General features: G+C 38.4%; 1 protein-coding gene across 1 annotated transcript in view; it reads left to right on the top strand.

Moving 5' to 3' along the window:
• LOC136866715 (nose resistant to fluoxetine protein 6-like) overlaps positions 1-26417 on the top strand; it is a 210098-nt gene that overhangs the window by 134767 nt on the left and 48914 nt on the right. Inside the window, exon 8 of the mRNA XM_068226819.1 lies at positions 10241-10434. Within this exon, the coding sequence (XP_068082920.1) occupies positions 10241-10434 (194 nt within the window). The remainder of the gene's footprint in view (positions 1-10240; positions 10435-26417) is intronic.

The raw sequence follows: 26417 nt of genomic DNA, 5'->3' as shown, positions 1-26417 counted from the left end.
AGAATACATACATCTAATAAAAGCTAAAGTTGTTACAGACGTGAAAATTCGTTTTTGGATCTCCTAAAAACAAGGAAAAACGCGTTTTGGTGGGGAAACCATCTTGGAGGGCGGGAGTGTAAAGGAGTTGATTTCCTTTCATGAGGACACATAAATCAAAAACTGAAGAAGTTAGAGTCGTGATAATTGGCATCTAGAAGATCCTTTACTATTAAAGAAACAAGTATGTTTTGCGGGAAAATTCACTTGGGGGGGGGGTTATTGTGAAATGAAGTGAAAAAAGTAAATTTTTTTATGGGGATACTTATATCTCGAAACTGAAGGTAATAGACGTGAACATTGGTGTTTGGAATCTCCCTTAAACATAAAGAAACAAGCATTCTTTTAATTTTTTTGGTGCGGGGGGGGGTGGCCGTAAATAAACTTATCGGCGGTGGGGTGTAGAAGGAGGTGAGACCAATTGATTTTACTGTTATTAATGTACTTATAAGGATCCTCTGTTGCTCAGGCGGCAGCGCGCCGGCCTCTCACAGCTGGGTTCCGTGGTTCAAATCCCGGTCACTCCATGTGACATTCGTGCTGGACAAAACGGAGGCGGGACAGTTTTTTCTCCTGATACTCCGGTTTTCCCTGTCATCAGTCATTCCAACAACACATAATAATAATAATATTCCGGACCATCGTCAAATGTGCGGACCGCGCTGGAAACGGCTCCTGGACGGGTAATGACTAAGAATGCAGTCCGGCCGCGGGTTCAGTGCCGCCAAGGCACCCAATATGACACCACGCCGGATCTCCTGAAGGATTTTATCGATATTAAAAATGACTATAGGAAAAGATGGCAAAGATTTACGGACCCAACTGACCGGGAGGAATACCTGAGCCTAGCCCGGGAAATACGAAATCGATTGCTGGAAAGGAAGATTGAAAAAATGGGAGGAAACGTGCCGTAAAATAATAGAAAACCAGTCAGTTCGGGAACTTTGGTGGATTCTCGCAGAAAAGGAGTCAGATCGCTAATTTCGGCGGATTATGTATCTAAAACAATAAGCATTCAATTATAAATTTCAGTATAATACCGTAGCGAAGCACGGGTATCGTGCTAGTTTTATATATATAGACTAGCAAGATACCCGTGCTTCGTTACGGTATTATACTGAAATTTATAATTGAATGCTTATTGTTTTAGATATATAATCCGCCGAAATTCGCGATCTGACTCGTTTTAGGCGAGAATCCACCAAAATTCCCGATCTGACTCGTTTTCTATTAAATTTCGGCATGTTTCCTCCCATTTTTCAATCTTCCTTTCCAGCAATCGATTTCGTACTTCCCGGGCTAGGCTCAGGTATTTCTCCCGGTCAGTTGGGTCCCTAAATCTTTGTTATATTTTCCTATAATCATTTTTAATATGGATAAAATCCTTCAGGAGAACCGGCGTGGTGTCATATTGGGTGCCTTGGTGGCACTAAACCCGCGGCCGGACTGCATTCTTAGTCATTACCAGTCCAGGAGCCGTTTCCAGCGCAGTCCGCACATCTGACGACGGTCCGGAACATTATTATGATTATTATTATTATTATTATTATTATGTGTTGCTGTAATAGCTGATGACAGGGAAAACCGGAGTATCCGGAGAAAAACCTGTCCCGCCTCCGTTTTGTCCACCACGAATGACACATGTAGTGACCGGGATTTGAACCACGGAACCCAGCTGTAAGAGGCCGGCGCGCTGCCGCCTGAGCAACGGAGGATCCTTATAAGTACATTAAGAACAGTAAAATCAATAGGTTTCACCTCCTTCTACACCCCACCACCGTTAAGTTTATTTACCGCCACCCACTCCCCTCCCAAAAAAATTAAAAGAAGGCTTGTTTCTTTATGTTTAAAGGAGATTCCAAACACCGATGTTCACGTCTATTACCTTCAGTTTTGAGATATAAGTATCCCATAAAAATAATTTATTTTTTCACTTCATTTCACACTACTCCCCCCCACCCCCACAAGTGAATATTCCCGCAAAAAATACGTGTTTCTTTAATAGTAAAGGATCTTCTAAATACCAATTATCACGACTCTAACTTCTTCAGTTTTTATTTATGTGTCCTCATGAAAGGAATTCAACTCCTTTACACTCCCGCCCTCCAAGATGGTTTCCTCCCAAAAACGCGTTTTTCTTTGTTTTTAAAGGAGATCCAAATACGAATTTTCACGTCTGTAACAGCTTTAGTTTGTATTAGATGTATGTATTCTCATACAATTAAGTCAATTAAATTTTCAATTATTTCACACACACACACACATACACACACACACCCTCATTGGATTTTCCGAGAATACGTGTTTGTTTACTTTTAAAGCAGAATGCAAATATCAAATTTCACGTCTGTAATTCCTTCATTTTTGAGATATCAGTAGCGTAATTAAAAGAATTCAACATCATTTTCAGTCACATTTACCCCCCCTCCTCCCAAGTGGCATTTCCGAAAACTAAAAATACACGTTTCTTTATGTTTAATAGAGATAAAGATACCATTTTTCTCTTCTGTAACATGCTAAGTTTTTTTAGATATACTGTAAAAATTCTCATTTTAAAATTTCTCCCATTTTGAGTTCCCCTTAAGTGGAGTTTCCAAAAACAAATCACCTATGTTTCTTTACATTTACAGGAGATTCCAAACACCCACTTTTTACGTCTGTAACATTTTACGTTTCCAAGATATTCTGTAGATATAGTCTTTCAAAAAATTCACCCCAATTTGTCACTCCTGTTTAACCGCCATTAATTGGATTTTCCAAAAACTAAAAAAATACGTGTTTCTTTATTTATAAAGGAGATCCCATATACAAATTTTCAGTTCTGTAATATCTTTCGTTTCTGAGATATATGTATCCTCATTAAAGTCATTCAACCCATTTTTCACCCTTTTCGATTTACAGCTAACAAAAAAATACGTGTTCCTTTATTTTTAGAGGAGATTCTAACTACCAATTTTTACATCTGTATATTTTAAAGTTCTAAGATGTAGACACATTCATTTTAAAAAATTCACCCCCCCCCCCTTTTCATCCTCCAATATTTGGAATTTTCAAAAAAGAAAAAATACGTGTTTCTTTACTTTTAAAGTAGATCCCAAATACCAATTTTCAGGTCTGTAATATCTTCAGGTTCTGAAATATAAGTAGCCTCATTTAAGACATTCAACCCATTATTCACCTTTTTACACCCTTCCTATTGGGATTTTCCGAAAACAAAATAATACGTGTTTCTTTATTTTTGAAAGAGATTCTAAATACCAATTTTTACATCTATAAACTTTAAAAGTTTTGAGATAAAGATACACTCATTTTAAAAAATCACCCCCCTTTTCAACCCCCATTAATTGGATTTTCCAAAAACAAAAAAATACGTGTTTCTTTATTTTAAAGGAGATACCAAACACCAATTTTCAGATCTGTAATATATTCAGGTTCTGAAATATAAGTAGACTCATGAAAGGCGTTGGACAACTTTTTCAGACTTTTCCACCCTTCCTATTATGATTTTCCGAAAACAAAATATACATGTTTCTTTATTTTTAAAGGAGATTCTAAATACTAATTTTCACATCTATAACCTTTACAAGTTTTGAGATATAGATACACTCATTTTAAAAATTCAGCCCCTTTTCACCCCCTCTTAATTGGATTTTCCAGAAACAAAAAAATACGTGTTTCTCTATTTTTAAAGGAGATCCCAAACACCAATTTTCAGGACTGTAATATCTTCAGTTTTTGAGATATAAGTAGCCTCATTAAAGGCATTCAATCCCTTTTTCACCCCTTTTCACTCCCCCTATTGCGATTTTCCGAAAACAAAAAAATACGTATTTCTTTATTTTTAATGAAGATTCTAAATACCAATGTTTACATCTGCACACTTTAAAAGTTTGGAGATATTGATTCACTCGTTTTAAAAATTCACCCTCTTTTCACCCTCCGATTAATTGGATTTTCCAAAAACAAAAATATACGTGTTTCTTTATTTTTTAAAGAGATCAAATGTACCAATTTTCAGGTCTGTAATGTCTTCAGTTTCTGAGATATAAGTAGCGGTATCCTGATTAAAGGCATTCAACCCATTTTTCCCCATTTTCACCCTTTTTCACCCCTCCTGTTGGGATTTTCTGAAAACAAAAAAATACGTGTTTCCTTATTTTTAAAGAAGATTCTAAATAGCAATTTTTACATCTGTACACTTTTAAAGTTTTGAGATATAGGTACACTCATTTTAAAATTTCACCCCCCTTTTCACCCCCTTAACGACGGAATATCCAAAAATCCTCTCTTAGCGGGCACCCACATCTTAATATGAATGTATCCACAAAATTTCATTCCTTTATGTCCAGTAGTTTTGGCTCGGCGATGATGAATCAGTCAGTCAGTCAGTCAGTCAGTCAGGACAAGTTATTTTATATATATAGATAGACTAGCAAGATACCCGTGCTTCGCTACGGTATTATACTGAAATTTATAATTGAATGCTTATTGTTTTAGATATATAATCCGCCGAAATTCGCGATCTGAATCGTTTTCTGCGAGAATCCACCAAAATTCCCGATCTGACTCGTTTTCTATTAGATTACGGCACGTTTCCTCCCATTTTTCAATCTTCCTTTCCAGGAATAGATTTCGTACTTCCCGGGCTAGTCTCAGGTATTCCTCCCGGTCAGTTGGGTCCGTAAATCTTTGCCATCTATTCCTATAATCAATTTAATATGTATAAAATCCTTCAGAAGGTCCGGCGTGGTGTCATATTGGGTGCTTTGGCGGCATTGAACCCGCGGCCGGACAGCATTCTTGGTCATTACCCGTCCAGGAGCCGTTTCCAGCGCGGTCCACACATTTGACGACGGTCCGGAACATTATTATTATTATTATGTGTTGCTGGAATGGCTGATGACAGGGAAAACCGAAGTATCCGGAGAAAAATCTGTCCCGCCTCCGTTTTTTCCAGCACGAATGTCACATGGAGTGACCGGGATTTGAACCACGGAACCCAGCTGTGAGAGGCCGGCGCGGTGCCGCCTGAGCAACGGAGGATACTTATAAGTACATTAAGAACAGTAAAATCAATAGGTCTCACCTCCTTCTACACCCCACCGCCGTTAAGTTTATTTACCGCCACCCCCCCCCCCGCAAAAAAATTAAAAGAAGGCTTGTTTCTTTATGTTTAAGGGAGATTCCAAACACCAATGTTCACGTCTATTACCTTCAGTTTTGAGATATAAGTATCCCCATAAAAGTAATTTACTTTTTTCACTTCATTTCACACTACTCCCCCCCCCCTCCCAAGTGAACTTTCCCGAAAAAAAAAATACTTGTTTCTTTAATAGTAAAGGATCTTCACGACTCTAACTTCTTCAGTTTTTGATTTATGTGTCCTCATGAAAGGAATTCAACTCCTTTACACTCCCACCCTCCATGATGGTTTCCCCACCAAAACGCGTTTTTCTTTGTTTTTAAAGGAGATCGAATTCGAATTTTCACGTCTGTAACAACTTTAGTTTTTATTAGATGTATGCATTCTCATACAATTAAGTCAATTAAATTTTCAATTCTTTCACCCCCCCCCCCCTTCATTGGATTTTCCGAGAATACGTCTTTCTTTACTTTTAAAGCAGATTGCAAATATCAAATTTCACGTCTGCAATATCTTCATTTTTGAGATATCAGTAGCCTAATTAAAATAATTCAACACCATTTTCAGTCACTTTTACCCACCCCCCACCACCCAAGTGGTATTGCCGAAAACTAAAAATACACGATTCGTTATGTTTAATAGAGATAAAAAAATACCATTTTTCACTTCTGTAACATGTTAAGTTTTTTAGATATACTGTAAAAATTCTCATTTTAAAATTTCACCCCTTTTGAGTTCCCCTTAAGTGGAGTTTCCAAAAACAAATCACCTATGTTTCCTTACATTTACAGGAGATTCCAAACACCCACTTTTTACGTCTGTAACATTTTACGTTTCCAAGATATTCTGTAGATATAGTCTTTCAAAAAATTCACCCCAATTTGTCACTCCTGTTTAACAGCCATTAATTGGATTTTCCAAAAACAAAAAGCACGTGTTTCTTTATTTTTAAAAGAGATCCCAAACACCAATTTTCAGGTCTGTAATATCATCAGGTTCTGAGATATAAGTAGCCTCATTAAAGGCATTCAACCCCTTTTTCACCCCTTTTCACGATTCCTATTGCGATTTTCCGAAAACAAAAAATAGGTGTTTCTTTATTTTTAATGAAGATTTTAAATACCAATTTTTACATCTGCAGACTTTAAAAGTTTGGAGATATAGATTCACTCATTTTAAAAATTCACCCCCTTTTCACCCTCCCATTAATTGGATTTTCCAAAAACAAAAAAAAATACGTGTTTCTTTATTTTTAAAAGAGATCAAAAGTACCAATTTTCAGGTCTGTAATATCTTCAGTTTCTGAGATATAAGTACCAGTATCCTGATTAAAGGCATTCAACCCATTTTCCCCCATTTTCACCCTGTTTCACCCCTCCTATTGGGATTTTCTGAAAACAAAAAATACGTGTTTCCTTATTTTTAAAGAAGATTCTAAATACCAATTTTTACATCTGTAAACATTTAAAGTTTTGAGATATAGATACACTCATTTTAAAATTTCACCCCCCTTTTCACCCCCTTAGCGAAGGAATATCCAAAAATCCTCTCTTAGCGAGCACCTACATCTTAATATGAATAATCCCCAAAATGTCACTTCTTTATGTCCAGTAGTTTTGGCTCGGCGATGATGAATCAGTCAGTCAGTCAGTCAGTCAGTCAGGACAAGTTATTTTATATATATAGATTACGGCAAAAATTGTATTGAATGTAAAGTCCCTCTGGAACATACAAATTTTTTAAGACTTCTTAATATGTGTGATAGTAGTGTGTCTGCGCCTAATCTGAAAGTTTCAGGTTCGATTCCAGGTTCATCTACGGATTTTAGTGCGGGACTGAGAATGTTTAAAGTCATAGTTTCAAACGTAAATTGATGACCCACCAATTAGACATATCATGAAGTGAAGACACTTGAAATGCTGAACCAATTATTTTTATCTAAATTCCTACTAAAAAGCTCAAATTATAATACACTAGTCTCGAAAAGTTGAACATAATCACTAAACGAGGCCATACCGCCTGATAGGAATGTCAGACGGATTCCTGAACAAACAGAAGCTGATTCACACACCATATATCACACAACGTGTCCAAAAAACAGTGTCAGAAAGGTTCTGATAGCTAAGGTACACCTCTGACAACAACTAACAAAACTTGGCAATGTCTTCCACAACAAGATATGCTGTTAATAGGGTGTACGGTTACTCCTAACGGCCACACATGCTTCGCAGCGACGTGGCATGCTCTCTATCAGATGGTCCAAGAGCTCTTGTGGCAGTCGATCCCATTCCTTCGAAAGGGCAGTGCGAAGGTCTTGGGTCTCTGTGCTGGAGTGAGCGGGACGCACACCGCTGGACGACGGGCAAACAGCCCTGCTGTTCCTGGGCCTCCGGTACACAGGTTGCAACCCCTGAGACGGCTGCAAGCTCCGCCGACAATTGTCTTGCAGGTACACTCCGATTTCGTCGGGCGGTTAACGCCAGATATCGGTCCTGCAGTGGGGTGGTTACCCTTGGTCGACCTGGTACTGGCCTACGACTAACGTCTCCTGTGTCTCGAAACCGTCTCCAAAGCCTGGAAATGACACCTTGTGGCACATTCAAGGATACGGCGACTTCGGTCTGAGTCTGGCCTGCTTCCAGGCGGCCGAGTATTCTACCCTGCAAAACGGGGTCCAAATGGCGTCGTTGTGCCATTTTGTTGTCACGTTCACCACGAGGCTACACTCCGCACACTATAACAGGGCAAACACTACTGAGGGAATATGGGGCGCAGGCACTGGCTGTGTTTATCTCGCGGTTACGCCGCTAGTCAAAGCATGGAACACTCCTTTCCTATACAGAGCGAACACGTAAGATTGGTAGGTACATATGTCGTGCGATTTGCAGTCTGTTTCCTGTTGCCCTGCTTACTCGTCACTTATGCTTAACTTTTTGACACTAGTGTATTGAAACTTTCTCTTCTTAAAATTAATATATATATATATATATATATATATATATATATATTACGAGGTAGCACTCCCTCAATTTAGAGGTTACCTAAAAGACAAAGTACAGTTAATACCAACTGATATTGTGTAACAGAGAAAAATACATACATAAAAGTCTATTGAACGTTAAAGCAAATCACCGAAAGTAGTTTCTTAAAATACTTCAGATTGTTGCTCTTTTAATTTCCTTCACTACGTTTAATGTCTATGTATCGTGAGATTTCACGTGTGTTTTTAATATCAGAAATAAAAAATCTCTGAAATTTCTTCGAATTGTCCCTGTTTTACTTTTCCTCACTTTGTTTCAAATTTACATTTGTTGAGATTTCATAGTCGCTGGGTATAGACTGGGTGTAATTACAAATCTCCGTTAATACTTCTCTGGGTTTTTCTCTTTTAAATCCCGTCACCGTTTTTGTATTTACTGTATGTTTGTTGAGAAACCACACGTGTTGATCCTATCAGTAAAATTTAGAAACGTTCTATAGTCGATTAAAGTAGCATATTTACATTTTAGGATGATTTGCAGACTACACCTCATGTCATATCACATTTATAAATCTTGAGGTCAGCGTATACTTCAATATCTTGTTGATGTTGTTTGGGTCATTGGTCCATAGATTGGTTTGTTATAGCTTGCCTTGCCGCTTTATCCAGTGCTATCGTATTCATTTACATGTAACAACTTCATCCCGCAGGTACACTAATAGGACCGCGGCTGTGAGCTTACGTCAGGGAGATAGTGGGTTCGAATCCCACTGTCGGTAGCCCTGAAGATGGTTTTCCGTGGTATCCCATTTTCACGCCAGACAAATGCTTGGGCTGTACCTTAAGTAGGGCCACAGCTGCTTCCTTCCAACTCCTAAGCCTTTCCTATCCCATCGTCGCCATAAGACCTATCTGTGTCGGTGCGACATAAAGCCACTAGCAAAAAAATAAACGCTCAATAGGATTATAAAACTCATGCCTTCGTCTACCTCTAGTATTTTTATCCCTTACAATTCCCTCAAAACCTAACAGAACAAGTCCTGGGTGCCACAAGATGTGTCCTATAAATCTCTTTCTCTTTCTTTCCAGATTTCCAAATATCTCTCCTCCCACCAATTCCATTCGGTATATCTTCATTTGTGATCCGATTTTCTCACCTCACCTTCTGAATATCCGGTTCCATGGCTAAATGGTTAGCGTGCTGGCCTTTGGTCCAGAGGGTCAGGGTTCGATTCTTAGCCGGGTCTGGGATTTTAACCTTCATTCGTCAATTCCGATAGCTCGGGGGCTGTATGTGTGTGGCGTCTTCATAATTAGAATTCATCATAGGCAGGACCCCATCCTCATAGACGTGCAAGTCGCCTTTACGGCGTTAACTCGTTAAGACCTGCACTAGGCCTCTTAGCAGGCCACACGACATTATTATTATCTTCTGAATTTTGGTAACACCACATTTCAAACGCTTCTGTATTTTCTACGCTAGTTATTACTCAGATTCACTCTTACTGTGTCACAGTCAAAACAAAAGTCTTCAAAAACATTTCTTGTAAGCATAACTACGTTTGAAGTGAGCGCATTTGTTTTCTTAAGAAATACCGTCCTTGTTTGACTTAAGACTGCGTATTATGGCCTTATTACATCTGCGTTTGACATTCAACGACCTAAGTAACAATATTCATTTACTTCCATAAAGATTTCATTTCCTAGTGTAATATTTCCTGGAAATGTTGGTTTTAGTTTTGTTTTGGATTAATGTATTTTTAACTTCTAATTTATCTGCAAGACTTGTGTTCAAACCACTGAGCAATTTCAATTAACAATAACAAGTGCAAATCTTAGAGTTTTGACTTCCTTTCCTTGAACTGCCATTCGTTTCGAATTGGCTTCTTGGACTTTGTTAACCACTTGATCTATGTAAACATTGAAAAGATGGGCCTTACTACGCCCTAGATAGTTGCTCCTCTTTCCTATCCCTTGATTCCTGGTACTGTAGTGACCTAAAATCTTCCTAGGTATAGTATGAACTGTTAAAATTGAGAGAGAAACTGTTACATAACGATAGTGATATTTTTCCACAGTGTTTGACCCATACTCATCACGTGGGCATCGATATGCAGCTCTTTCTCGTCTCTCCGTTCATCGTCACCTTGCTCTGGAGGAATTCTCGTTCGTTCATGGCAGTGTTAGCGGCGCTAGGTCTGGCATCAACTCTGCTACGGTTCTTGGTGACTTATCACTGGGAGCTCACTACTGTCATCTACTCTGGAATACCGTGAGTGAGATTCGTATATGAATGATGTTCTGTTCCTGACATTCCTTAATCCTCTTTGGTGGACCGTTCCATAGGATAATTTATTTTAGTTTTTAACTGTACATGAAGTTAATCATTGCAGATGATTTTCACAAATACGTAGAATAAAATGAAATAGATTAGAATAGAATAAAATAGAACAAAATGGAGTTGAGTAGAATAAATAGAAGAGAATATCATGGAACATTATAGGCTGTACGAATTAGAATAGTGTAGGATAGAATAAAATAGAATAGAGTAGACTGGAAGAAAATAATAATAATAGTAATGATAATAATAATAATATAAAGTAGAATGGATTGTAATAATACCGAGAAATCTTCTTCTCGGTCATGAACAACGAGCTATTTTATCTTCAGGACAAGACATGTTCCTGACAAATCAAAATTTTAAAGAAATTAACGAAACTAAACTGCATATATTCTATAATCCATCTGATAACCATTCTAGAATTTCAGCGGGGTAGTTACATACTATCATTTCTGGAAATACTTCGTGAAAATTAACTTTACCTTTTAAAGTACTGGAATTAACTAGTCTTCAGTCAAGTTATAATGTAGAGAATAACTCTTCATCTATATCCTTTCAACTTAGTACAGGGAACAAGCGTTCTTTTATTTTATTTAGATTTTCTTCCCCATATTGCTCGATATTATCGTTGTCAATAGATCTGAGGTCTCCGGGTAAGAGACAAGCACGTTACCTGTACACTACGGTGCTGACTACATGAGTTGTAGAAACTCACAAGAATCAAAAGTAGCGAGCTTGTAGTTTTATGAGGCTCTTCAGTGAATTCAAACCACCGACGTGATTTTTCGTTTCTAAAATTTCACATGCACTGGACGTGATTCGAACTGTGTCCGTCTTGGTGAGAAGCCAGTGATGATGACAAGGAATTGGACTTCATGCACGAGATTATTCCTGTTGGTTTGAAAGTGACAAAAATATAGCTTGTCGTCAGGTTGTTAACCGTACCGCAGTGAATGCTAGTTCCTGCAAGAAGCGGAGTATATCTATAATACAATGCTACCTTCATTTCTAGCCTGCCTCAACTTTGTCCTGGCAGCGTGCCTCCTTACGATGCGCCCGTTTAATGTGATCTATTTATACATAGTCAGCGCGCACTTTGCACGTCACTAGTGGCACTTGAGTGAAGTATAACACATTATATTTCACAGACACAATACCCTTGACCTTATTTAATTGTGTAAATCTCACCCTTGCAGTCGGTTCTAATATTAATATGAGACTTAAACACTCACATTTATAAAAATACCAGCACTGCGAAGAAGTGGCAAGAACAGACATCAATTTATTTTAAATTATATTGACAATAATAAATTATGAAAATATGAGTATTTTGTGAAACCTTCATGAGCTGTTACACATCGCGGCACTGAATCAAAATGACTTCGGATGTCTTCCTGTGGATATGACTGTCAGACTGCCTGTATGCTAGTTCAGAGTTCATTTGATACTGGCTGATATAGGACCTTCGATGGGCTAGTTGTCGACCGACCACATTCTGTATGTTTTCAGTAGGAAAACATGTCTGACGAGCAGGCAGGCCAAGGAAGGACCAATATATACTTGTCCTTTCCTAATCATTTTCTAATCATTTACTTGTCATACGCTGCTCTGTGTTTGCTGTAAGTTTAACATGTGTTGCGATCATTAGGTTCGTGTCAAAATCGTTACGCTTATGCAGCATGCAATCTGCCTCGAACCATCTCAGAGAGAGAGGTCTCCTAACTCGTTGCTATTTGCTTTACGTCGCACCGACACAGATAGGTCTTATGGCGACGGCGGATAGGAAAGGCCTTTTGAATGGGAAGGAAGCGGGCGTGGTCTTAATTAAGGTACAACCCCAGAATTGCCTGTTGTGAAAATGAAGCCTTTTCTTCGGAAGGAGCACTTATAGCCGTGTTTTCTAGTTTAGGCCTGGAAAAGGCTTACGACACTGTCTGGCGGTGTGGGATTATCTCAGCCGGCCCCGTGGTGTACGGGTAGCGTACTCGCCTCTTACACGGAGGCTCGAGGTTCGATTCCCGGCTTTTATATGTATCTGAGGGCTGGTTCGAGGTCCACTCAGCCTACGTGATTACAATTGTGGAGATATCTGACTGTGAGATAGCGGTACCGGTCCACAAAGCAGAGAAAAACGGCCTAGAGGATTCGTCGTGTCGACTGCACGACACCCCATTATCTACAGGCTTGGTAGACCATAGATCTTTGGGGCTGTTACGCCAAGGTTTTTGGTTTTGGTTTTATGGGATTATCTCCATCCTGCACCAATGGGGATTTCGGGGAAACCTGACGATGTTTATTGAGAATTTTATGCCGCTCCGCATATTAAAAGTTCGAATAGAGAGGGCATACTATCAATATTACGTTCAAGGATCTTTACTGAATGCCACACTGATTCACAGCCTACTCGCTGAATCGGGAGTTCCATCTTTACGAAAAAGCCTGCAGCAGATTCTCCTAACGTAGACTGCCAAAATTCATGAAATGCCTTTACATCTAAGCTTCCAATGACTCTAATATACCCAGCACCAGCAGAGATACGAAAATCGGCCGAGTCCCACACGATTGGTTTGATTCGAATTGATAGCTTGCGTCGAGAGTTGGATGTGACTGTCGACGGTTGTTTTCAGCTGACCCCTTAGCAAGATATCCCCATGGTGAATTCCGAGATGGGGTGTATGGCTAGATCTACTCCGTGAACCTAAGGAAAACACGGCTGCCTCTGTTCATCGGAGGCATTTCGAGGACTGCGTTCACCAGTATCCGAACGCACGACATGTCTTCGCGGACGGTTCTGAGATACGAGAAAATGTTGGATGCTCATTCATCCCCAATGATGATACAACCAGGCTATCATTTTCTAGTAACTGTAGCTTGTATACTGCGGACCTCTTCATCATCTTAAGAGCTTTGCAGTTTGCACTGAATCACGAACAAGGCCACTTTCTCATTGTACCGACTTGTTACTTTCAATCTACAGATATCTGTATCCCGTAACACCCACTGGTGCAGCGTATTCATGACGTTCTCGCCAGATTGTGCACCTAACAATTTTAAGACCAAAATTACTAGCATCACCATCACTACTACCACCATCTGTTTGTACCAGCGACTATATGTTATACCCTCATATCTGATGCTGTCTGGTTTCGAAGTCACATGGGCATTACGGGGAACGAACTTGCCGATCACCATGCAAAATAAGCGGTCATTTTAACTCCTAAATCTGTTTGTTCTCTGCTACGTCAAACCATCTTGGCGTCCTGAGAATCGGAGTTGTTAGCTACCCTAATTTCCAACAAGGTGAGAGCAATTAAAAAGACAACTGCCGTGTGGCGGTCCTCCTTCCGGTCTTCACGGAGAGAGGCAGTAGTTTTGAACAGTCCATGAAATATCTACGTATTTTTACATCCTACAGAGGGAAATCCGTCCCCTCCCTTTTCAGTGTGTCCTTGTAGTGCCGAATTCACCGTGGCCTACATCCTCACCGAATGCAACACTCTCTCTTGCCTAAGTCGGAACTTCTCCTACATGACACACTCGAATTCATTACAGCGCATCTCGTCTGATCTCGTCATTCAGTTTATTCATGAGGGTGATTTAATCAAGCACATTTAGGCCTAGGCCCACATTTTAAGTGTGTCGTTACTCAGAGAACGTACTTTGATGTGTTTGTGTCCATTTCGGCTTAGTAAAATAATTATTTTAAAAACATTTTTTATCAAATTCCTTCGTTGAATAAATAGTTTTCGTTCATTTTCTTATTTCCATTCTAGTTGTTCAGAGAGGAGGGTTAACTAGTGAGACTTTCCTAAGTCGCTGACTAACTTTTGAAACATATAAAACTGCATTTAACTCGTAAAATCTGAATATCTGCATTTAAGATGAAAAATCTGAAAATTAACATTTATTAAATAAAATACACACTCGTCGGACCTTGTGATCACACTTACTTGTTACCTGCTTACTTACACATACGTTATTTGAAGGGCGCCAGCTACCACTCAGTGCAGCAATAATAGAATGAGACTCTTGACTATCTCTAGGGTGTGGGGTAATAAGCTTACTTTTGACAACTTACCATATAAGTTCTGGGAAAAGGAGATTGGCGTTCGGTTCCCCCATTAATATTGAGGTTAAGATATTTTACTGTCATTGAAATAAAACTATGAATTCGTTTGATAGAACAAAATATATTCTTTAAATAATATATAAAAAAATAGTGAGTCTTGTTGCAATAAAACAGATGAGAATATGAAATTATGACATTGCAACTGAAAGAAACTAGGCATGAATTTGAATTCTTCTTGACCGGACATTTAACAATTTATACGAAATATTTCCCTCACTGATTCACTTGACTGTACCTTCAACACTTTGAGTGTAAATACGACGTATTCCTTTGATTTGGTGTTTACTGTAGATGTGTCACGCCTAACTTGGTGATACATCCTTGTGACTGCTTCTTCTCCATATCATCTGACTTCTTTGTAAGTCAATATGGTATTACCTCTTGGCAGGTCCAGGGTTGCCCTCTCTGACTCCTTGCGTCCGTGTCTTCCACTAAGTGACGGACCAACTTTGGCCTCACTCTCCCAATGACCATTGATTAATGGCTCACTGAGTCTTCTCCATCTCTCGTTCACACTCGTTGACTGACCGACTGAGGCCTCTTCATCTAGTAGACTACTTCACTGTTCAGCTTCCGTTTAACTAATGACTTATGACCGACTGAGGCCTCTCCTTCCCGTAGACTGACGCTCTAAGGCGCTGGTCCTCGTATTTATAACCACTGGTTGACACACCTACGCAATCTCCAGAAATAACAATGACATACTCCCACAACGCGGCAAATATTACATACAGTTGTGAAATAGCCCGGGGCGGCCGACCGTCTGAGCGCATTGCTAAATAAATACGATGACGTAGCCTTGAAGTGGCGATGACTTGGCAGAATCCCCAGTGGTATAGCAATATAACAACGTCACTTCCACATCTGATACATCGAAACTCTCACTGTACAGGTATTTAATGATAATCTACATATACGTATATATGCATACATCTAAGTACAATCTTGCAAGCAACAGGCATTGCAAAATAGAATTGAATAAGTCTGATAATTACAATAATAGTAATAATATCACAGATAAAATAATAATAATACTGACATAACAATAATAATAATAATAATAATAATAAAATACAGATAAAATCATACAATAATAAAAATACAGATATCACCTTGTAACGGGATTTGAACCGTTACAATTCGCCTCCGTCATAAATAAATCGAAGAACAAAGAATCGATTGATTTATGAACAACATAATATAAATATAACACTGACACATATAAACACTTTAAATGAGTATACAACAATAATTTTCTTTTTCAACATCCATACATTTTATAAACTATCAAAGGTATGAGAATTTTCTCGCACATTGTCATCGCAGATAACTGTCCAGTGTCCCATTCTCATACAATACACAAGAGCATAGCCCTTAATTTAACACACACAAATAATTTTCAATCAATATACAACATTATTCTCCTTTTTTTAACATATCAAAATATTTTGTGAAAATTCACTTATATGAGAACTTTTCACGCATATTGTTATCGCAGATAACTGTTCAATGTCTTGTTCTCCGCCTTTTGCCACACAACACATGACAATGTAGCACTTATTCTTCCAATACACCAATACGACACTTGGTTCACACGCAAATCGCAGATGTTAGTTTTATTTTGCCAGTTTCTTACAAAAATTAATCATCTTATTCTTATCTCAACAAATCTCACGTGAAGTACTTCTTTAAATTCTTAATGTTGTAAGTACCGACAATCTTCCCTTCCTGATCTTTTAAGGAATATGCACACTTCCCGATACGGTTCAGAATAGTGAAATACCCCTGATACAAAAGAAAGAATTTAGACATATTTCCCGCCTCTGCAGATGATGGGAATGGAACTCTGAGTAGCACCTTGTCACCCAAATTGAATTCGTCCAATTTTGCCCTTTTCTGCTGGCGAATACGTTTATTGCCTGCTTTGATTAAATTTTCCCTGGCCAGCTGGATATAATAATCCTTAGATCTTCCCTCTCTCAAGTCTAAGCCTAGAATACTTGCAATATGATCGGTTGGTTTCCTACCAAAATGAATTTCATACGGCGTACATCCCGTAGACTCGTGTACAGTAGTGTTACACTATCGTTCTACATCACCCAGTCGTGAAAACCACGAACTGTGCTTATCATGTACGTATGCTCTGAATATTCTCCCGATCTCTCTGATGACCCGCTCGACCATATTACCTTGTGGGTATCGAATAGACGAATATATGGCCTTAACACCCAGTTCTTTCAACTTGGTAGTCCATACCTTTGAACTGAACTGACTGCCGTGATCTAATAATATTCTGAGTGGCAACCCCTTCCCGTAGCTTTTCTCAGGGGATACATTTTGACATATTTGCTGAAGGCATCAATCAAAACGAACACATACCGGTATCCATACCGAGATTCTACTAGTTGCCCGAACAGATCTACGCATATAAGTTGGCCGGGCTTGTCTACAATGACGGCTTGCCGTGGGCCCTCTAACGTCCTGTTAGGATGCTTACTACGTTGACATAGATCACAGGTCGCAAGTAATTTCCTAATACTCCTTTCCATATTCTTCCACACAAAATTCCCTTGAATAGCATAAAGAACCGTGTTTGCCCCAAAATGACCGAGTTCTTTGTGATAATACCAAATCATGTCTTCCTGTAATGACTTTGGTACACAAACTTTAACGTATGAATAGTAAGAATTGGTTCAAGATGGTTGTTAGTATTAAATTAATTAAGGTCAAGGTGCAGCTTATGATCAAGTAAGAGATGGATTACAATAAAAAAAATTAAATGGATCTTGCATTGAAAAAGTAGTGCGTTTGAAGGTGGATTTGAAAGTAATATTGTTATATTATGATAATATGATTTTAGCTCTAAAACATGTACAAATCGCCCGTCGCTCGAATAGTAATTATTAATATTGCTCAGAATGACACTTCCTTGACAGAAAACCACTACTTAGTTTGTACTCATGTTTACCTTTCTTCACAACAACATCTGCCTCCTTATCTCTTAACCAGGTCAGTATAGCATTCATCTCATCGTCCATCTCCTGTTCCACCATGAGATGACGTAACCGATCTCGTTCTGTCATGTTGTCCGTCACATTACCCACACATACCAGTATTCCTTCTCTTATATCTACATACCTTGACCCAGTATTACCTGATAAATTCCTACTGAGGAAATCGGCTAAGACATTATCTTTACCTTTAATATGTCGAATAGTGAAGTCATATTCACTGATAGCTAAAATCGACCTTGTTATTCTATTACTTGTTAACTTACATGTTTTAATAAATACTAATGCCTGATGATCTGTCCATATCTCAAACTTATTCCCTAATACATACATCCTAAATTTGCTTAATGAATAGATAATAGCCAAGAACTCAATTTCCGTGATGGTATACTTTTTTCAGTCAAGTTGAGTCCCCGACTCGCCAAAGAAACAATACCCAAATTTCCTTCGTCATCCCTCTGACACAAACATCCGGAAATGTCCTTTTCCGATGCATCGGTCATGAGTACGAACTCGCGATCAGGCATAGGGTATTTTAACATAACGGCATCATTAAAACCTTCCTTCAGCCTAAGAAATGCCTCATCATGTTCAACTGTCCACTTCCATTTAGCTCCACCTCTCAATAAGCCTCTGAATGGCTCTAACAACGCTGCATATTGGATGACAAAACGTCTAAAATAATTACAAACCCCTAAAAATGATTTTAACTATTTACCATTATGTGGAGTGCTCGTGTTTTTAATCTTCTCTAATCTCGTTTGTTCTGGTTTTACCCCCTGTGCAGATACAGTGTGCCCCAAAAATGTAATCTGTTGTGTGCAAAATGTTGACTTATCCAGTTTTAATGTGAAGCATCCCTCTCTAACTTTCTGTAAGACTATGTTCAAATGTTCCATGTGTTCTTCAAAAGTGTGAGATGCTATTACTACGTCATCAATGTACATTGTAACAAAATCCCCTGTATCCCGACCTAAAACTCTAGACATAGCACGAATCAACGCTGCCGAAGACGTTTTTGTACCAAAAGGGACTCTTGCAAATTGATACAAACAGTTCTTATATGCGAAAGCAGTGAGAGGTCTATCCTCTCTTCTGAGGGGAATTTGCCAAAATGAAGAAGACAAATCCATGATAGAAAACCATGTTTTCCCTTCAAAACGCTGAATGAGTTCTTCCACTGTTTCAGGCCTCTGTTGGTCTGCCTCAATCCTCTGATTCATAAGCCTGGCGTCAATACACAGCCTGACTGACCCATCCTTCTTGGCAACGATAATTAAAGGATTAATACTATGGCTACAAGATGGTTCAATTATTCCGTAATCCAGCATAACGTTTATCTGTTCTTCGACAGCACTAGCATATTTAAGTGGAATGGGGTACTTAGGTCCCACAAATGATGAATGGTCATGTACAACAAACTTGTGTTCATATACATGTGTTCTTCCTGGCTTATCACTAAATACATCTCGATGCTCACCTAACATCGAACACAACTGCTCCTCCTGTAATTCACTCAAATTACTTCTCGCCACTGTCTCATACAGACTATCCCTTGGATCCTGTCTTATGCACAAGTGACACACGTCAAAACATCTCCTCTCACTAGGAACACCTTCACTCACCTCCCTAATACCTTTACCAGAACACACGTTATCAACACTTACCTCAGACCCTCCATACTTCACAAATACTTGTTTGCTAGTTTTCCCCCAGGACAAACACACACTACCCGAATCAAAGTCTAATCTAGCCCCATGATTTGTACGCCAGTCAGCTCCTAAAATAACTGAATACACCAGATTTGGCACAACAAGGCATGGTTGAAAGTTACATTCATTTTCAATCGTAATTGGTACCGCTATCGTTTTATTTACTCTCTGTGACTTGCTACCCACCGCTGTTATAATGAAGGTTTGCCTCACAGGAATCTCTGTTATATTCTGACTTTCTTTCAGAATTTCCTCGTAAAGCTTGGAGCTAATACATGACCTTTCACTACCAGAGTCTAATAATTCCCTTCACTTTTCTTCTCCATATAATAATTTCTATCGTCGGAGTCACTACCTCACTACTTATATCCTCAGTATCATAACTACTTACATCACTTAATAGATCACTCCTTATATCTAGATTAATACTACTATTTCTTACTTTATTATCTATGACTATGTCATCACTTAAAACATTTGACTTATCACTACTTAGGTCACAATCACGTTGTTCTCTTAAATCTACTTTTACTACACAATTATCTACACTACCTATCTGTTTTTGACAACTTTTACCTTCGGACTGTTCACGTGACCTGTTTATGCAGTCCGCTGAGAGTTTAAAGTGCGCCGGCTCAATGATGGATCCTGAATAACACTCGTGATAGGCCTATTTTCATCTCTATGACTAAAATCCCCACGCCTCCCATTGTCGGATTGTCTCGGGTAACTCTGCTGACCTCTATCACTATTGAAATTCCTATTAGCCCTCGTCTGATCATAATTGTTACCTCTCCTCTGACAATTATCTGACCTGTTTCCCACTCCCTCTACTGTTCTACTTTGCGGTCGACTACCACCTATGCTACTATTCAGAGAATCAAAACTATCTAACAATACCTCCATTTCTTTGATAGTACTGACTTCCTGCATGCACGCAGCTTCCCTAATCCTATCAGAATAATGTTTTAACATAATCCTTACGATATCAACTTCTGAACCAATACTATTAAGATTTTTCCAGATGAGCACGTGTGCCAGAAAGTATTCTGTCATAGACACTCCCTCCTGGTGTCTATATTTACCAAACATAATCCGTTCTCTCTCACGACCCTGGACATTCTCATCCCAAAACTTATTAATGAACTTCTTTTTAAATTCTTCAAAATTACACATATTATTGCGGTACACTTGAAACCAGGTTTTACTTTCACCGATGAAGGAATTAGACAAGATCTCTAACACGTATTCCCATTCGATAATATTATCCCTCAACTTATTTGCAAACCTTTTCTCAACTAATGTTACAAATTCCATAGGATTAAATTGTTTTCCAGTAAACTTAGGCAAATCTTGGTCCCTATTGTATAAACCACTCGTTACTATTATTTCTCTGGTAATCTGACCTTCTCTCATTTCTTGCCGTAGTACCTTCTGGCAATTCAAAACTTTTTCTTTGCCACTCTCTCCGCATTCTCTTTCATTATTCTCAATTCTTCCTGTAATTTTTCCTCTTTCTCTGTAACCTTCTGCGACAAAGTTTCTTGTTTGTTCTTTAGTTCTCTGACCTGCCCAAGCTCTTTTTCAAACGTTTCTACCTTACTGACACATTCCCTCGTATCTTGCACCACCGCATTATGGATCTTGTCCAATCGTTTTTCAACCATCTCACTGATTTCTTCCCGATTACTAAACACCTTATTACTTAACTCTTTGATATTCTCTGTACATGTTTCTTTGACATGCTCAATTTGAGTATGAAGATCGCTCCGATTCGACTCCATTTCACCTCTAAGGTCAACACACTCTTTATTTACCTTATTTTCTAAATTAGATATCTGATTAGTTACCTCTATTATCTTAGTATCTATTTTAGAATTTAGTGATTCACTTAACCCATCTATTTTCTCATTGATCACATTAAAATTTTCTTTATTACTGCCAATTAATTCTTCCATCTGTTTCTTATTATTTTCATTACTAATACCAATCATTTCTTCTATTTTATTACTTATCTCTTTCTTACTATTTTCGTTACTACTAATTATTTGTTCCATTTTACTACTTAGAGAGTTAATCTGTTTATTACAATTTTCATTATTAGTACTAATTAATTCTTTTATCTCTTTATTATTTTCACTACTACTACTACTACTAAAAAATTCTTTCATCTCTTTCTTATTATCATTACTGATCTCGGTAAATTTGGCCATCAGCAAATTTAGAATATCTTGGTTCATTCCCCCCGCGATTTCTTTTTGAGTTCCAGTGTGCTTCTCAATTTCTGCACTTTCCTGAATTACCTCAGAAGCTTCCATCGTATTCACCAGCTCCCTACTCTGAATTTCACTTTGGATGTTGGCAGAAGCAATGACCTCGTCGTCACATGACTTGTTATTGTCTTCCTTGTCCATCTTTGGTTCACTAGTGATAGTACGCGATCTTAAATTAATTTCCCTCTTCAAATCTCTTGACATATCCCCAAAATACAAATATATATCACAAACTTACACTCCTAATATTTACCGGTAATAATTTCCGTTGGCTTAAATATGCATACTCTTCTCAAAATGAACATATGATATGCTGTCATTCAGAACAAATTCTGAATTTTTTCGTGTCCCACTTTGCGTCGACACTTTGAGACTTTCCTAAGTCGCTGACTAACTTTTGAAACATATAAAACTGTATTTAACTCGTAAAATCTGAATATCTGCATTTAAGATGAAAAATCTGAAAATTAACATTTATTAAATAAAATACACACTCGTCGGACCTTGTACTCACACTTACTTGTTTCCTGCTTACTTACACATAAGTTATTTGAAGGGCGCCAGCTACCACTCAGTGCAGCAATAATAGAATGAGACTCTTGACTATCTCTAGGGTGTGGGAGGAGGGGAAGGAGAAGGTGGTAGTGTTTCACGTTGGTACCAACAACGTAAGGCAAGCTGATATAAGTACCAACAGAGTTGGAGATGTGTGGGATCTGGTAAATGCAGCACGGGTGAAATTTAAGAAAGCGGAGATTGTTATTAGTGGAATACTGTGTAGGAGGGATACTGACTGGAGGGTGATTGGGGATTTAAATGAGACTATGGAGTGGGTATGTGGGAAACTGGAAGTGAAATTTCTAGATCCTAATGGGTGGTTAGGAGATAGGGATCTGCGCTCGGATGGCCTTCATTTAAACCGCAGTGGTACGTATAAGTTAGGAAATTTGTTTGGAAGGGTAATAGGGAGGTACATTCAGGGAAACGGGATGGCCTAGGGAGCGGTGATAAGGGAACAGGGAACTGGAAATCAAGTAGGGATGACGTAAAATTGTTAGTGTTGAACTGTAGAAGTATTGTAAAGAAAGGAACAGAATTAGGTAATTTAATAGATATATATTTACCAGATATTGTAATAGGAGTTGAATCATGGCTGAGAAATGATATAATGGATGCAGAAATTTTCTCACGGCACTGGAGTGTGTATCGTAGAGATAGGATAGGAAAGGTGGGAGGGGGAGTTTTCATTCTGGTGAAAGAAGAATTTGTAAGCTACGAAAAAGTTAAAGATGAGACACATGAAATTCTAGGTGTAAGGCTCATTTCTAAGGATAATAGGCAACTTGATATATTTGGAGTGTACAGATCGGGAAAGGGTAGCACTGATGCGGATTCGGAATTATTTGATAGGATAGTCAGCTATGTTGGAAACGACATGGAAAGAAATGTGATTGTAGCGGGAGATCTGAATTTGCCAGATGTCAATTGGGAAGAAAATGCGAACGACAGGAAGCATGACCAACAAATGGCAAATAAGTTAATATGGGAAGGACAGCTGATTCAGAAAGCGATGGAACCAACCAGACGGAAAAATATCCTGGATGTGGTGCTAATAAAACCAGATGAGCTCTATAGGGAAACTGAAGTAATAGATGGTATTAGTGATCATGAAGCTGTTTTTGTGGTAGTTAAAAATAAATGTGATAGAAAGGAAGGTCTTAAAAGTAAGACTGTTAGGCAGTACCATATGGCTGATAAAGCAGAAATGAGGCAGTTTCTAAAAAGTAACTATGATCGGTGGAAAACGGTAAATAAAGGTGTAAACAGACTCTGGGATGGGTTTAAGGAAATTGTTGAGGAATGCGAAAACAAGTTTGTACCTTTAAGGGTGGTAAGGAATGGTAAAAACCCACCTTATTATAATAGAGAAATAAAGAGACTAAGAAGGAGGTGCAGACTGGAAAGAAATAGAGTTAGAAATGGCTATGGAAGTAAGGAGAAATTGAAGGAACTTACCAGAAAATTGAATCTAGCAAAGAAGGCAGCTAAGGACAACATGATGGCAAGCATAATTGGCAGTCATACAAATTTTAGTGAAAAATGGAAGGGTATGTATAGGTATTTTAAGGCAGAAACAGGTTCCAAGAAGGACATTCGAGGAATAATTAATGAACAAGGGGAGTGTGTATGTGAGGATCTTCAAAAGGCAGAAGTATTCAGTCAGCAGTATGTAAAGATTGTTGGTTACAAGGATAATGTCGAGATAGAAGAAGAGACTAAGGCCAAAGAAGTAATAAAATTTACATATGATAACAATGACATTTACAATAAGATACAAAAGTTGAAAACTAGAAAAGCGGCTGGAATTGATCAGATTTCTGGGGATATACCAATGACAATGGGTTGGGATATAGTACCATATCTGAAGTACTTATTTGATTATTGTTTGGCCGAAGGATCTATACCAGATGAATGGAGAGTTGCTATAGTAGCCCCTGTGTATAAAGGAAAGGGTGATAGACATAAAGCTGAAAATTACAGGCCAGTAAGTTTGACATGCATTGTATGTAAGCTTTGGGAAGGCATTCTTTCTGATTATATTAGACATGTTTGTGAAATTAATAACTGGTTCGATAGAAGGCAATTCGGTTTTAGGAAAGGTTATTCCACTGAAGCTCAACTTGTAGGATTCCAGCAAGATTCTGGAGGTCAAATGGACTGTATCGCGATTGACCTGTCTAAAGCATTTGATAGGGTGGATCATGGGGGACTACTGGCAAAAATGAGTACAATTGGACTAGACAAAAGAGTGACTGAATGGGTTGCTATATTTCTAGAAAATAGATCTCAGAGAGTTAGAGTAGGTGAAGCTTTGTCTGACCCTGTAATAGTTGAGAGGGGAGTTCCTCAGGGCAGTGTTATCGGACCTTTATGTTTTCATATATATAAATGATATGAGTAAAGGAGTGGAATCGGAGGTAAGGCTTTTAGCGGATGATGTTATTCTCTATAGAGTGATAAATAAGTTACAAGATTGTGAGCAACTGCAACGTGACCTCGAAAATGTTGTGAGATGGACAGCAGGCGATGGTATGTTGATAAACGGGGCTAAAAGTCAGGTTGTGAGTTTCACAAATAGGAAAAGTCCTCTCAGTTTTAATTACTGCGTTGATGGGGTGAAAGTTCCTTTTGGGGATCATTGTAAGTATCTAGGTGTTAATACAAGGAAAGATCTTCACTGGGGTAATCACATAAATGGGATTGTAAATAAAGGGTACCGATCTCTGCACATGGTTATGAGGGTGTTTAGGGGTTGTAGTAAGGATGTAAAGGAGAGTGCATATAAGTCTCTGGTAAGACCCCAACTAGAGTATGGTTCCAGTGTATGGGACCCTCACCAGGATTACCTGATTCAAGAACTGGAAAAAATCCAAAGAAAAGCAGCTCGATTTGTTCTGGGTGATTTCCGACAAAAGAGTAGCGTTACAAAAATGTTGCAATGTTTGGGTTGGGAAGAATTGAGAGAAAGAAGAAGAGCTGCTCGACTAAGTGGTATGTTCCGAGCTGTCAGCGGAGAGATGGCGTGGAATGACATTAGTAGACGAATAGGTTTGAATGGCGTCTATAAAAGTAGGAAAGATCACAATATGAAGATAAAGTTGGAATTCAAGAGGACAAACTGGGACAAATATTCATTTATAGGAAGGGGAGTTAGGGATTGGAATAACTTACCAAGGGAGATGTTCAATAAATTTCCAATTTCTTTGAAATCATTTCGGAAAAGGCTAGGAAAGCAACAGATAGGGAATCTGCCACCTGGGCGACTGCCCTAAATGCAGATCAGTATTGATTGATGATTGATATTTTTGACAACATACCATATAAGTTCTGGGAAAAGGAGATTGGCGTTCGGTTTCCCCATTAATATTGAGGTTAAGATATTTTACTGTCATTGAAATAAAACTATGAATTCGTTTGATAGAACAAATATATTCTTTAAATAATATATTAAAAAATAGTGAGTCTTGTTGCAATAAAACAGATGAGAATATGAAATTATGACATTTCAACTGAAAGAAACTAGGCATGAATTTGAATTCTTCTTGACCGGACATTTAACAATTTATACGAAATATTTCCCTCACTGATTCACTTGACTGTACCTTCAACACTTTGAGTGTAATTACGACGTATTCCTTTGATTTGGTGTTTACTGTAGATGTGTCACGCCTAACTTGGTGATACATCCTTGTGACTGCTTCTTCTCCATATCATCTGACTTCTTTGTAAGTCAATATGTTTGAAAACAAAAATGACTATCATCAGAACCATTATCTGTTTGTATACGCTCATGTCTGTTACTTTCTACTTATGAATAAGAAACCCTCAGTCTATCTCGCTTTTAAAAACGTGATCACAACTGCGAGCTCACTGCATTGGCTTTGCTACACCTTAATTCGTTTTCATTTATTATACTACCTTCCTGGCAGAAGAAACATCTAAACAGTTAAAATGACCCACTGGTTACAGTTTATTGGCTATGTGAAAAGAGGTTCCTCTGGGTTTCTTCCGAATTGACATCAATTTAGTCTTCAAGATGTTAATTTTCATATCATACTCCCAGCACCTATTTTCTAGCTCCAAGGTTGCATGCATTCTTCACAGTGTACCATGAAGACCAAGTCGTCCGCCAGTACATTTCCAGCCAGCTGTGTCCCAATCAGCCATTTTATACGTTACTAGCAAATGTACCGTGCTTCGCTACGGTATTCTACATTGTATTCGAATA

This window comes from Anabrus simplex, chromosome 3 (genome assembly GCF_040414725.1).
Source record: "Anabrus simplex isolate iqAnaSimp1 chromosome 3, ASM4041472v1, whole genome shotgun sequence".
Classification (NCBI taxonomy): Eukaryota; Metazoa; Arthropoda; class Insecta; order Orthoptera; family Tettigoniidae; genus Anabrus; species Anabrus simplex.
This window is presented reverse-complemented; position numbering and strand designations above follow the sequence as displayed.